The sequence below is a fragment of the Centrocercus urophasianus genome, unplaced genomic scaffold, assembly GCF_019232065.1.
Source record: "Centrocercus urophasianus isolate 14NV4802_14NV808 unplaced genomic scaffold, USGS_Curo_1.0 seq_30, whole genome shotgun sequence".
Classification (NCBI taxonomy): domain Eukaryota; kingdom Metazoa; phylum Chordata; class Aves; order Galliformes; family Phasianidae; genus Centrocercus; species Centrocercus urophasianus.
The window spans coordinates 7054294-7069046 of NW_024884867.1; the positions used below are offsets into that span (position 1 = coordinate 7054294).

General features: G+C 49.4%; 1 protein-coding gene across 12 annotated transcripts in view; it reads left to right on the top strand.

The window, feature by feature from the left end:
• KDM2B (lysine demethylase 2B) overlaps positions 1 to 14753 on the top strand; it is a 103239-nt gene that overhangs the window by 77463 nt on the left and 11023 nt on the right. For 11 of the 12 annotated variants that reach the window (XM_042828812.1, XM_042828814.1, XM_042828820.1 and 8 more), the window contains 2 exons: positions 8661 to 8885; positions 12443 to 12586. In XM_042828812.1, the coding sequence (XP_042684746.1) occupies positions 8661 to 8885; positions 12443 to 12586 (369 nt within the window). The remainder of the gene's footprint in view (positions 1 to 8660; positions 8886 to 12442; positions 12587 to 14753) is intronic. The other variant, XM_042828819.1, reaches the window with a different exon arrangement.

The window sequence follows — 14753 nt, forward strand, 5'->3', positions numbered from 1 at the left end:
TTACCCAGCATCTGAAAATCACTCTGTAATCTTGGTGTGTACATCCTCCCGCTCGTAGAACATAGAATCACAGCGTGGTTGGCTTGGAAGGGACCTCAAATGCCCCGGCCCCAACCCATGGGCTGTCTGCCCCTCAACTCAGGCTGCTCAGGGCCCATCCATGGCCTCAGACACCTGCAGGGTTGGGGCAACACTGCCAGGGCCTTGCAGCTCATTCGTCACTTGTGCTGCTGGAAGGGGCAGAATGGAGCAGTCTCCCAGGGTGGCTGAGGAGAGCAGCTTAGCACTTTGTGCTGGTGGGCCAGGCGGGTATTGTGAGTGGTAAGATGTGTTGTGAGAGAAGGGAGGAGGGTGTATGTTGGGATCTAATTTGCTGTGAATCATATTTGTAGTGGAGTGGCCTTGGTGGGGGGGGGGAGGGGTTCCAGGTTGTTTTTTTTCCCCCATGTGGAGGTCAGCCCGTGGGCAGGTGTGGGACTGGGTATCCTCATGTTAGCTGTTCCAGAGCACCAATGCTGCTACAAGCAGGTCGCTTACTCTAGCTTCCTATCTTCAAGCTCTCCTTTGTAGGCCTCTAGCAAGACGTACATCCCCCTTTCCTCTCCTCCGGAAAACATTGGATTCTGCTCTAACCTTGTGATTCAGAAAGCCAAGGCCTTAGGCACATGCCTTTCGTGCCCGGGCTTTCATCTGCTCCAGCTCTGCCTTGTGTGCAAACACAATGGAGGGAGAGAAACCCGAGGAGACGAGGGCTGGCTGGGAGCGAATGCCTGGCTGCTGGCATCGTGGGACAGCACCATCGCTTCCCATAATGTGTTGGCTGGCAAGAGGACAGCAGTGCAAACAAGAAATGGAGATATAACGCGTTCACAATGAGGAAGGGCCATCGTTACACGATGCACTTGGCTTTGTCAGCAGCCACCTGCCCGCTGTGTTAAAGTTTGGCTGAACTTTGTTAGGTGGAGCAGGGCCACGAGGCGGTGTGAAGGTGCAGGGCAGCGTGGTGCTCTGCAGAGCCACGGGTGTTTGTTTGTGGGGCCACGTGGTGATTGGGGCTGGGGAATGGAGTTGGAACTCACTTGGCAGAAATCCTGATGCAGAGACCATTAGGTCTGCTGCTTTATGGCTTCTCGGTTGCTCAGCACATGCAAATATTTAATCTCATGTTTAATTCGACGGTGTGGGCGTAGGAGCCAGAGGCAAAACCCTCATAACTGGAATGGAAGCGGGACTTCCCCTGAAAGCAAGGCCCAGAAATCCAATGGGAAACGTAATTCACAGCTCTGCGATTCGGGCCTGGCCGTCCCGACCCTCCGCGCCGAGCCGCCCGGGCTCGGAGCTCCGGCGGCGAGGCGGCCATCTCGGCGCACGCAGCGGGGCCGGGCCGGGCCGAGCGGCTCCCGCGGAGTGCGGCTCCGTGGCGGCTCCCAGGCCGCTCGCAGCCCGGCTCCTTTGTCTCCGCGCTCCGGCCCGGCCCGGCCCACCCGCAGGCCCCGCCACCCGCTCTGCGCGCATCCCCGCCCGCAGGCGCCCGGGCCCGGCCGGGTTCGGGGTTCGGGGCCCCGGGCCGCCGCCCGGCGCTGCCCCACCGAGCGGCCGCGCCGTCCCCGCCGTCCTCGCGGAACGGCTTTGTGCGAGCGGGCCGCGATTGGCCGCGGCGCCGGGGCCGGCCCCTTCCTGGCTGCCTGGCATGAATATGCACGGCCCCCTTCCTCCTCCTCCTCCTCCTGCATGTGTGTGTGTGCGGGGAGCGGGGCTCCGCCAGCAGCGCCGCTCCAGCCATGTCAGCTCGGCTCCGCCTGGGCCCACCATGAGCCATGGCCATGTCTGTGAGCGCCGACGAGGAGGACTACGAGTCGGAACCGGAGCCCGAGCCGGGACCGGGGCCCGAGCCGGGGCCGGAGCAGGTCCGGGGCGGGCGGCGAAGTTTGCAGCGGGAAGGGAGGGGAGGAGGCCGGGCCGGGCCGGCAGCGGGGCCGGGAACAATGTGGGGCCGGCAGCGGGCCCAGCTCGGCCCGGCCCGGCGAGAGCGGAGGCGCCACCGCGGCCCCGGGCGTGTCCGCGGGCCCCGGGTGGGAGCGGGGCCGGCCGGGCAGGGCAGGGCAGCCCCCGGGGCAGGAGGGGCGGGGGGGCCCCGCGGCCGTCGTGGGGTGTGGGTCGGGTTTTGTAGCCGGCTTCCTCGGAGGACTGCGGGACTTCGGGCTCCGGTGCCGGGACCCGGCGCCTCGTTCCGGGCCGGGTCCGTGGGCAGGGTCGTGGCCGGGGATGGGAGGTGTGGAGCGGAGGGTGCGTGCTAAAATGAGAACTTTTATTGCTGCTCGTGGGGTTTGTTTTTCGAAGGTTCTTCTTTCCCTTTGAGGGAAGAAGAAGAAACTTTCTGGATTTATGGAGTAATCTGTGAAAAATAATCCAGAACATATGTTCTAGATCGAGTAGTTTACTCTCTAAGAACTACCTGAGCAATTGAAAATGCAGAGCAATTGAAAATGCACCGGGAATAGGGTTAAACATGTGCATGCAATTTGAGTGTGAACTCGGTTTTTTTGTTCATAATTCAGGGTGTTTTGCTCCTTCAGATAGTCTCATCATTTGCTTCTAGAGACAAGTTAGCTCATGGGCCAGGTGCTCCGTCTGTCCTCCAGACCCCTCCTCGCTCCTTGCGCTTCACTTTGCATTGCCCTGAGAGAACAGAGCTGGAAGTTTGACTGTGGTGTGCTCAGGGCATGGATCCGGTGCGGACACGGAGAGTTGGAGCTGTGCTGCGATATCAGCTCAGACCAGGCCAGGTCTTGGGGAGTCACTTCACTGAGGCTCCGCTGCATTCCGTGGGTGGTGTGAGCACATGGGCTCCTTCACTGCTCAGCTCTCAGCCCCTGCCCGTCCTCAAACTTTGTCCCTCGCTAGGCCTCTTCAATCTGCTTCCCAATTCTGATGCAATTATAGTTTTTATTATAGTTCTTTTAAAGAGCTCATGGGTTGGGGAGCAGTTTAGCCTCAGCTGTGTTGCACCAGCTGTGAATTCACTGTGGAAGGTGCAAGTTCTGGCTGGAGGAATTTGGGAGGTTGCTTGTGTCACGGGATTCTTTGTTTTGGTAGATTTTTATATCTAACAGCATAACAAAAAATAACGTGAGAAAGTGGAGGGCCTTTCTGTGGAATTCTTGAACTTAAATTACAGCTCTATGACCTGTGCAAAGCCTTGTGCTGTGCTTTTCTTTCTCTTTGTTTAAAACAGCCTCAGCGGTGCAGACCCAAGCATGGTTCCAGCTGGATTTTCATATGAGCCTGCTTTAACACATGCAGTTACCCTGCCTTCTGCCCAGGATGGTGGCTGTTACTCTGTGGTGATGTGCCAGGTGTGCAGCAGGTGGAACGCTCCAGCTCCACAGGTGTAGCTCTGCAGCACAATTTTGGTGTGTGGGTAGGAGCCGTGGTGGTGTCACTCCTGGTTTCTTCCAGCTTCTGCCTTCAACCTCTCATTTACCCTTAGTCCATGGCTAGGCTAGGAAGGTCAGGACTCATGTTTCGCAGCACGGGTGTGGATAGGATTTACTGCGCTGCAGTCAGCACCGTTGGTGGGTTGGGAGCACGAGGGCCTGGGCACATGCCCTAACCTGCTGGGCTGCTTGGGGTAGGACACAACATGGTTTGTGACAGTGACAGTTCCTCCAGCAGAGCTGTGTGTAAACACAGTGAGAAGAGTGTTCCTAGGCAGCAGTGGTGGAGTTTCTCCCAAGCAGCAGTAAGAAGAGAAGCTGTGTTTGTGGAAGGTGCTCCAAGTCTGTACAGTTTGCTGGTGTCATTCTTTATAACAGCTTCTACTTTAGATGCAGCTTATCTACAAAAGCATATTTTTGCTGATAAATCTTATTCCATCCTCCAGGCCTAACTTCTACCTCCTCACTAGTGGAGGAAAATAAATGGGGGCACTTGCATCAGTGCTGATGTGCAGCTTTGTCACACCTGTATCACAACGTAGCTCTGTTGGTGGAAAAGCTGTTGAGTGTCACTAATGTGCAGACAGACCTGCAAGGTACAAACTCTTCCACTGACTTACGGGAAATGGCTCTGTTTCTTCAGCAGAGGAGCTCCATGTGGTGACCTAGTGGTGGTCCCTGGGAGCTGCAGGAGAGGACAAGAAGGGTTGTGGGTAGGAATCAGAGGAGATGGGAACATCTGGAGGAGCTTGGTCCTGTCTGCAGGTGGCTGGTTGTGCTGCCTTCCCCTGCCCTGATGCTTATTGCTTACTGGTGGTCTGGGACATCTCCAGTGTGGCAGGAACATGTGGGTGACGTGGCTGTTACCACTAGGGGAAACTGGAGATCTCTTTTGGGCAGATAGCTGTAGTCAGACACGTGAAATCCATGGTGTTGGCTTTCACTTTTCAGTTGTACAGCTTTTAAGGGTGTTATTGACATCCACATGATTTTTGCTGCCTTAAACTAGCTGCCTTCTCATCGCCACTGAATTCCTGCAGTTGTATCATCCTTTTCTTTCTTCCATCTCTTACTAGGATTTCTGTAAATCATTGAAGAGATTGAAGGGCTTCATGCTGAAGAACTGTTGGCTGCTCTGAGCTTATCTAGTGAGCAGGGAGCCTTGTCCTGCAGTGTTTCCCCCTCATTTGAGTCAAAAAAAGCTTCTGCCCACCTCTGATGTGGTGTGGAGAGGCAAAGAAATAATCAGCTGGATTCCTTCTCCCTGGCACTTGGGGGATTTCTCCAGTGCCCAGTAGCAGTCCAATTCCAGCCCATCAAGGTGGTGTTCTAGCAGACAACAGTTAGGAATTGTGGGTTAACATCAGTTTTTTTTCTGGGATTTGTTTATCAGTTGTCAGAAAATAAATTGCTGGTGATTAATGGTATTAGAATACATATATTTAATACAGTTGTGTTGGTATGCAGGGCCATAAAAGGTCTAAGCACAGGACCAGTACTGCTGAACTTCCAGGTCCTCTTCCCTCTTTCAGTGCTGGTATTGCTGCATGGACTTGGTCAAACTGCTCCAAATTAGCATAATGTGAATCTGTCCATGTGTTTCGACAGGAAATCATTCCCATCCTGCAGGTGGAAAGGATGTACTAACGTGGCACAGCACCTTGAAGCAAGGAAAACTGCAGCTGTAAGGTGTCTTTTCTTGGAGAGAATTACACAACAGATACATAAGCTGTTGGGATCATTCTTGGTTAAGGAAGTGAAGTGCTTTGGGGTCCTGCAGCACTGGCTGTTGCTGAGCTCTTCAGATGGACTCTGTGCGTGCCCCTGGATTTCTCCAGGAGCTGTGATATGGTGCTGCTGGCAGCAATTGGGTTCTGGAGTGAGATGTGCCCAGACCAAGGCCACTTGCAGAAGAGCTGATTTCGGGGCTGTAGCGTTTGTCGGCCGTGTTCTTGGAGCATCCTGGACTGTCTTCTGATATCAGCAGACCTTCATCTATGTGAAGTTTCAGCAGGGACGCGTGGTGCTGGGATTGTAGTTGGAGAGCATCAGCACCTACTTAGTGATGCTTTTAACAGCCGATAGCTCTTCTAGTGTTGTCTCCAAAGATTCTTTTGCTACTTTTTTTTGCTAGTCTGGGATCTTTCAAGTTATTCTTTGCAGCTGTGAAGGTCAGAAATATGTTGCTATAAACATCTAAGCTGTGATTCTCTTGCAGTAAGCGCTGCGCTTCCCTTAGTGCCTCTGCTGCCTCTGACCCTGGTCTTGGTCCTGAGCAGATGCTCACAACTGCTGTGAGGGTGCTAAAGTATCTGTAAGCAAGCAGCGAGAACTGGCAGCATTTCCTTTTTGTTCAGAATAAGTTGAAACTGTGATACCTGGTCTTACTCCCACATCTACACAGCCTTGTTCAAAGGTTCAACTCACTGATGTCTGCTTCCCCCAGCAGTAGTCCATCTGGAGCACAATTCACACTGAGTTTGGAGCTCAGCACTTCTGAAAGATCAGTTTGCAAATCTGTCCCCCTCTCTATCTGAGGAGTGAGTGGGTAATCCCAAATTCATTGCTGTTAGGCAGCTTTGCAGTCCAGAGTGTGTTACGTATGGTGGCTGGGCAGCTGCTGCTCTCTGGCTGCCGTGGTAAACCAGTCTGGGGAATTTTTACCATTGCCCTCTATTCATGGGGCAGTTCTGTGGCATTGTCCTGGGAGGGCCCTGAATTGCTGCGTAGAAATGGAAACAGCCACCAGGGATCTCTTTACCAGGTTACCTGCCAGGGCAGCTGGATAGTAAACCCACAGTCTGAGCTGGAAATCCCACAGCTTCTCTTCCCTAGCATTGACCTGGAATTCATCTGGCTGTCTGCCACGTGCTAAATAAACCCCAAGTCGTGTTGGAGGCTCCTTCTTCCCCTTGAATCCCAGCCCCTTTCTGGGATAGCAACCCACAGGCCAGATTTCTGCTGGTGAGATTTGTAAGCAGCCAAGTTAAAGTCCCTTGAAACTGGATATGAGTGGGAATTCCTACAAGGCCCCTCGAGCCTTGCTGGCTGGGACATCCTGGGCTGAGGGTGGCTTGGCTGGGAGCTGGCTGCTGCTCAGCGTGCTCAGACCCAGCTGGGACAGTTGTTGGTGTTTCCTGATGAGCGATGAAAAGGGCTGGATAGGTGTGTTCCATGGAGTGAGGCAGAGATCTGCCTGCCTGCTTTCTGCTGTGTGGTGGTTTATAAGGAAATCTGAGTTGTGCTTTGGCTTCAGGCTTGTTCTTATATCTTTGTCTTCCTGCTTTTTTATTTTGTTTTTATGTTTTAATCAGGAATCTCAAATTCCACCTTCAAGCAATGCCTTTTTACCACTTGTGTCTTCCCTCTGACTTGGTGCTTAAGATGCAGTCCTCGCAATTAGGTCTGGGCTCTTGGTGCTGTGGTGCAGTGCTTATGCCAGGCGTTGCCTTTCTCATGGGGAGGGCACTGAGTCTGAATTTTCCTCGAGAGAGATTGCATTTGAAAAAGCCCATTCTGATGGCGTTGTAAGTGGTATTTGTTGCTTTAAAAAAAATTGTGTTTAGACCTAGTGGGAAGGAGTCAAGGACTCACAGTCATCTGCATGCGGTTGATGAAGAGGAGCTGCCTGGGTTGTTGTGTGTATTTCAGTTTAACTTACTCCCTTTGGTTCGTTTTTCTCATTTCCTTTGCCAGTGGAGGCTCTAATAGAGACAGCGGAGGGGTGATTCATGCTGAGGAAGGAAATTATCTCTTATCTAGGTGCTAAGCCAGTCCTGCCAGCACTGACTTTATCCTTGAGAGGCAGCGATGTTGGTCTAAAAGGCAAATATTTATTCTTTAGAGTGTCTGAAATTGATCTGAAATCTGTGTGTCTGTTGCAGTTTCCTATGGGAAGCTACACCTCTGTGTGTTCACACAGCACAGCGGGATCCAGCTTGTTCTGGAGGAGTGCAATTAAAACTTGTAGAAATCTGTGTAACGTTGGCAGCAGCTGAGCAGTTTTTTCTCCCACCTCAGTTACAGTGGGCAGGGTTAGTGTATAGTAGGACACTTCGGGAAGCTTTCACAGCAGCAGGTAGAATGTTTTCCTGGCTCTTTTAAAAGCTGCAGTGGAAATTCTGCCTGGCTTCCTCCGGTCCACCTCCTTCCACCTCGTCCCACCTCAGTGATCGCCCAGAATGCAGCACAAACAGAAAGTGAAACTGCTTAGATTGTGCTGTGTGTGCTGAGATGCACAGAAAGTGAGAAACGTATAGCAGGACAGCACAGATGAGCTTTGTGGTCCTGTTTTTGTCATCTTTATAGCGAAAGCTATCAGTGCTAAGGATGAGCCAAGCCAGTCTGTGTGTAATTACCTTCAGACAGTGACTTTGTTAGGGATATTTGACTTGGGATGTATGTTCTTATGCTTAACAGGGAATTTCTTATTAGAACGTGAAAATTAGATAAGTAGAGTGAATCTGTTGCAGTTAACCTAATCATTTAAAATCTTGTTGGGTTCCTTTAATTTCTACCGTAAAAGTCATTGAATTCCAGACCCGGGATGCCCTTTTTGCACAGCATCAGTTAGTATTCTGGCTTGGAGCACTTGCTGGTATTGGATACGAGGGAAGCTATTTTGGAAGGCTTTTGTAGTATTTGTGTTTTATTTCCTACCTCGCCATTTGGCAGTAGCTCATACTTTCCCTTTCCATTAGGGAGGTTGATGTGACTTGAGCTACTGTTGCTGAACATTGCCCTGCCATATCTAGCCTCATAATTACTTTTGCTGTCTCCTTGGGCTCTTCCATATCTGAAGGAGGAAAGCAAACCTTGTGGCTAACCTGAGCACAGTCCTAGGAGCTCGCAGCGCCGAGCTCAGCCATGGCACAGATTACGTCTTTGACCTAAGCCAAGTGTGTCATGTGGGACTTGGTCCTGCGTTGACTTGTGCATAGTCAGTGCCCTCCTGTTGAATTGGGCTAGCATTAGGTTTGGCATCTCTCACTGGAGCCTCGATTTCTTTGTCTTTTTTTCACAATGCATCTTTTCCTCAAAAGGTAATGGAATTCCTTAGCTGTAAGAATGATTGTACGCATCTGCTGGGCATTAGCCATCTGTGTATATTTGATACATCTGTCAGTTTTACATCTAAGATGCGTACAGCTCCCATTGAAGGAATTTCTGCTGTTTAGATGGTAAGTGGGATGTGAGTTAACCTCGTGTGTCTGGCTCTTTCAGAACAGGGCGGTCGGACGGCCCAAAGGGAAGCTGGGCGCTGCCTCTGCGGTGAAGCTCGCAGCTAACCGGAGCACGGCCGGGGCGCGCCGCAGGAGGACGCGATGCCGCAAGTGCGAGGCGTGCCTGCGGACAGAGTGTGGCGAGTGTCACTTCTGCAAAGACATGAAGAAGTTTGGGGGGCCTGGCAGGATGAAACAGTCCTGCATTATGAGGCAGTGTATCGCAGTAAGTAAACCTCTTGCTACAGTTCTTGTGGAGATTTCTTTCTTGTGTTGGCATCTGGTGACAAGGTGTGGAATTGAGAGCTATTTACTGTGAAGTTTCTGAAGTGCGTTGGGTAAAACAGTGTAATTTGCACCCCTGCAGTTCAGATGATCTCTTCTTCCCATCACTTTTGATTTATCCCAAAGTTTCAAACCAGAGCACTCCTAAAATGTACTTACGTGGCTTCCATTCTCAGTAATATGGAAGGTTGATGTGGTTATAATCAGTAAACCAGAAATTGGCACTCATTCGCTCTGAGATTCTGGGATTTGGGGAAGGGGGGGAGGAGTGTGAAGCTCTCATTAAAAGGAGAAGAGACCTTTTTGGTTTGGGCCTCTGAGATTCTTGCAGTGCCTTGCAGTGGTCTTTACCATCTTAGCTGCTTAACTCCTTTAAGATAAGGAGAAATCTTTGACTGGCATCCTACAAGACTTTGTCATTGGTGGCCACAGGCTACTTGGGATGTGAATTTCGATTCATTTCCACTTACGTACGTATATGTGAGGTTTTGATGGAGAAGTGCCAGAGAGCCACGTAGCCTGGCGTCCTTTCTCCCTCAGGGGCTGGATGGGGCTGCTGGGAGATGCTAAGCATCAGAACAGGGCTAGCAGGTAGTCAGAGACACTTTTCCTGAGCTACTGTGATATATCACCCAGAAGATTCTGGAGTCATAAGAGAGAGCTTTGTATTTAACACATATTGACAGGTTAGTCTTCCATGAGGTTCTGAATCATTGCTTTCGTATCGACTCTCACTGAGCTTCTCCTCGGGCTTTTTGTCCACAGTGGTCTCAAGCAAGGGGAAAAATTGATGTTAGCTTTTCCCTTAATTCTTCAGAAAGGTCTTATTTGTAGTGTTGTTGGAGGTGGGTTTTTTGTTTGTTTTTAAGGAAAGCAATGTTGTGCATTCATAACTGAAATGCTATGCTATATGCAAGCTATGCTGATTTCTCGCGATTTAGTCTTGTTATGGTTACTTTCACTTACATTTTTTTTTATATTTAATTCTGATGAAGAAACTGAAATGGTGGCAGTAAATGGCTTGGGTTGGGTTTTAAAAACTGGTAAGCACTTAGGGTTTCCAGTAGGTACTCGTGGTTACTCACACCATGTCCTGTGCCAAGCCATGCAGTGCTCTTGATAGAGGATTGGATTTGGCTCTCCTGGATCTTTTAGTAAAGTACATAGAATGTCTACCTTTCCACAGAGTGCTTTTGCAGCTCAAGTGTCTTTTCTTTGAACACTTGATTTCCTGGAGTGTGGCATGAATTGAACAGCGTGGATGAAGAATTTATTATTCTCCAAGGGAAGAAATAGAGAAATCGTGCTGCCTTTTTAGTTGGGAGATTACGTTAGGGCTGCAGCACGCTGCCTTGTCCTGACTGATGGAGCAAGTTTTCGTAGGAAGGTGTTTGAATCTTCACATGCATGCTGAGCTTTTTGGAGGAGATGAACTTGGTTCTCATCTTCCTCTCTCTTACAAAAAAATATTTTTCTTTTTTGCTTGATATCTGCTGTTTTATTTCCAGGAGTTGTGCTTGCAGCACAGAGCTTAGTAGCCAGGGTGCTTTGATTCTTTGTCCCACCCTTGCGTGTGCTCAGGAGGTCTCTCTGTTCTTTGCGAGTCCTCCTTGGAGAAACAGTGGGAATGTTGCAGACTTTCTTAGAACAGCAAAAGGGTGGAAAAATAACAAGTTGAACTGTTGTACAGTACCTTACATTTCTATGAGCAATCCTGTTGTCTTTACTCTTGCTCATTATGTTGTCTAATAATCACAGTAGTAATGTATTGTGGTGCACGTCCAACAGCTTCCAGTTAAAAGAAGCCACCAAAGCAAGGCTCTGTGAAAGTAATGATCTCCACAGTTCTGGGATTGTGCTTTCCTCTGGTTAATAACACTGGCAATATTAACTAGGCACAGACTTTCATTAAACTCCAAAGCTTTAAGAGAGGCTGTACTGCCATTCAGAGAACAGGAAACTCCTCTGCATCACTAGTTGAATCAAGAAGGGAAGCAGGAGTGCCAGGGACACTTGAGGCTGTCTGAAGGGAGCGTGGGGGCTCTGCTGGGAAGCTAGGCTATAGTAGCAGAGCTTCTGCTCCAGTCTGTCAGTGGGACACAGCTAATTGGGGCACAAAGAGATTCCCTGCACACCCTTGCTTCCAGCAAGACTAATCGTGCTGTTGCTGGGATGTTTGTTCCTTGTGTGCAGTTGTAGATGGTTGTCTTGTGGGAGATCGGACAGAACAAGTGGACAGGGCTGTCCCAGCTCTGGGTGCCTTGGCTTTGTTCTGCTTTACTTGCCAGTGGAATGGAGTCCTGGGGATTCCTACTGTGTGTGTGGAGGAGGGTTGGGAATTTAATAGCATTGGCTGAATGCTGTTAAAATGGAGCATGGGTAAGTACTGACATGAGAAAGCAGAAAGTATTGCCATAGCTTGTGTCTGACGCTGGGATTTGGGGCAGCACACTGTGCTCTGTGATGGCTTAGCATGGTTTCTTTTCTCTGTCTGAAACTTCCTGAAGGGTGAATTGTTGCTACATAAATTTGATTCAGTGTGCAGTGTTTCACTTGCAGACTTTATTCACTCCTTCAGTGAGAGATCCTTGCCATGAAAAGCCACACCTGTGCATCTGGCTACTTGATAGTTAAGTTGGCATCCTTATCAGTATAATTCACATTATGGCCAGCTTCTTGTGAGGGTCTTCCTTTTATTTCTTGTAAGGAGGCTTGTACCTTACTGTGGCAAACTAGAAGTATGTTCCCACTGTCATGAAGGTAGCTTTTTAATTAGACTGGCATTCAGTGCTTTGACATAGGTGATGGATATATGATATGCTGCCATTCCCTTTCTCCCTCAGCAAAGGACAGAAAATAACTGCAGTTGTGGCACTTTGGGCAGAGAAATCCTCTTTTTAAGTGTCTGTGCAGTGCTTTCTGCACTTGCTCTCGTTTGGACCAGGGCCTCCTATAATAGGCTGTCAGTCAGCAAAAGGTCTGTTCTTAGTCCTGTTGTAGGCTTGCCATGAGGGCTGGATGGGTCCCATAACATCTGTCTGCCCTGCTTGTAAAACAGGGGAGCTGCCAAATTGTTAGATTGTGAAGCTTAGTGGATGTGAATAGTGATGTTCTAGGTTGCTTCTTTCCCCTCCCATTGTACTGTAGTAAAGTGACTCTTGTGCCAATGTCTGTCAGCTCACAGATTAAAGAGACCTTGGGAAAAAAAAAAAGTCATTTTCATCCTTGCAATTCCCCATGGACTTCTGCTGCAGCAGGAAGGGCACTTTCATTCCCTGAACATGTCCTGTGATGCTTGCTCTGGGTATCCAGCCCCAGTTGTTACCAGTTTTTCTCGCCTTTGTTGATCTGCTGGGATGGAGCCTTCAGCAGTTTGCACAATTAAGCCCTGTTTATCTTCCCTTTGGAATGAAAATACTGTAAATGCATTTTGAATTCTTCTGTTCCCATGTGTCTTATGTGCCCTGATCAAGACTTCCTTCTGATATGTGTAAACAGCCGGTGTTGCCTCATACTGCTGTATGTCTGGTGTGTGGAGAAGCTGGGAAAGAGGACACTGTGGAAGAGGAGGAGAGCAAGTTTAATCTCATGCTAATGGAATGCTCCATTTGTAATGAAATAATACACCCAGGATGCCTTAAGGTGAGTGAAAGGATGAAATACCTGTTGGAAACAAACAAACAGGAAGATTAGATACCACCTGAATGTAGAAGTAGGGCACAGAAATTAAGAAATTTTCACATTTTCACCTTTGGGAACTACATGAACCCAGAGTTGGTGTGAGAAACAGGACGGATAGCTGTGGTGTGAATGGTCCTGTCTGAAGGAGGGTCCTCTCTTCTGATGTGACCAGCCTGCTCAAAGCAAGGCAGCAACATGTGGGTGTATGTTTGTGGTTTATTTCATTTATTTATTGCTTCTTGTCTAAGGGAGTGTAAGGAAGTAAGGCATCTCAGTTGGCAAGCTCCAGAGGACAGAAAAATCTACCTGTAGCTTTGGATGACTTATTTGCAGCCCTGTATCAGCAGAGTACAAATGAGTGGTTTGCTGTTTGTGTTTGTCCAGGCACAGATATGCCTTTTAGTGGCAGCTGGCCTTAAGGGTGGAAGCAGACATTGCACTAGGAAGACTGCAGCTCTAGAGAGCAAACTGGGCAAGTTTCAGGCTGAATGGAGTATTGTGAACAACTGTTCTCTTGGTTGGTAACAGAAGTGTATTTTTGGGCACATCCCTGTGTCTGAGCACTTAGAAGCCTGCTTTCTCCAAAACTGGTTGTGTCTTGGCTGCTCAGTGTTCTCTGTTGCTGATTTGTTTATGGTTGAGGTGATTTTGCCTTAGCAAAATGTATTCTGATGTACCATGCCCTAGAAAGCAGCCCTTGGTCCCTCTGGGCATGGAGATGTGTTCCTTATGCAGGCCTGGGGTGATGCTGTCCCGGCCTTTCACTGCTTCTGTGCTGTATGCCATGTTGCACTGAGGGATGTGTGTGACTTGCTGGAGCAGAAAGCAGGTAGCTGGCAAGCCAGAATTACACTGAAGAGTGGGGTACCTGCAGCTCCTGCCACAGATGGGCTCTGAACAGGAGCTTGGTGTGCTTGGCTCTGCATAAAGTAAGGCTTCAAAGGCTGAAGAAGCAAGGGAAGGAGGAGCTCATTTCCAGAGGAACCTCAGTTCTGTCTTGCAGCTGCTGCTCTTCTGTTCCTTCCCCCAAGTGCCCTGCACTCCTCTTCCTTTCTGGCAGTGCCAGCAATGCCTCGTATCCAGGTCCTGAGGACAGGGTCACTGTTTGGTGACAGTTGAAGTATGGCTTCCTCTCACTGTCCCATGTCTGGGACCATTTGCACAGGATGTGGGTCAGACCTGTGAAATCAGGCAGGGGCCGTTTGTTCTTTTAGGCTTATAAAAGATGTTCTGAGTGCTGTTTTGGTAACTAGGAGCACAGAATTGCTTGAAATATTTCTGAAAGTTAAATAATGGGAGATTAGCAGTGTGCTGTGTGTGTCTTTTACTTCAGTTTCTCAGTGCATCTGCTGAGCTGGAATGGGTGGATAACTATTGATTATTTACAGAAACAAAAGGGCAGCAGGAGGATTTCAGAATCATCATTTTAGAAGATGAGAGGAGACTGTGTGGAGAAGCACAAAAGAACAGAATCTCTTCCTTGGTTCCCTCATTGCTGCTTATTGCCAGGCTCCATAGTTGTCTGTGGGACAAAGGGATGCCCTGTTTATGAGGTGCTTGAGCCCTGGTATGGGCCGAGCCCTCAGTCTGCATGGAAAACACCTTTGGAAACAGATGCAGCCCAGGGTTGTGCACCAAGAGGAAGTCCCATCCTGTCTTGCTCAGGCAGCGCCACGTGTCAGCCATGGCTTCATCTCCAGCAGGCATCTGGCACGTGTGATCTCGGGCACTGCAGGGCTGTGTGTAGACACTCCACTGGTTTGGAGCTCATCCTCTTCCACCTTCACTGTTTGACTTTGTTTGTGGTCAGTGAATTTTCTCCATGAAACAGCAGAAGACCTCGTAGGGCATCTGATAGGTCTGTCCTCTGCCATTGCCTAAGAGCTGAGCTGGCTTCAGGGGAGTCTTGAATGGCATTGCTAAGGGCTGACTGTCCAGCTTCTTTCTTCTGAATAGTTCCTTGAGAAAATCATCTTGGCAAGCCTTTCATAAGCCCAGTGCTGCTTTCAGAGGGAGCTTCTGAGATTTTCAGAGGGATATTGTCTTTTATTGTTGCAGGGCATTTGTATTGAACCAGTATTGATGGATTTTTCTTGCTGTGAGTCAGATCCTTAGTTGCACAGGTGAC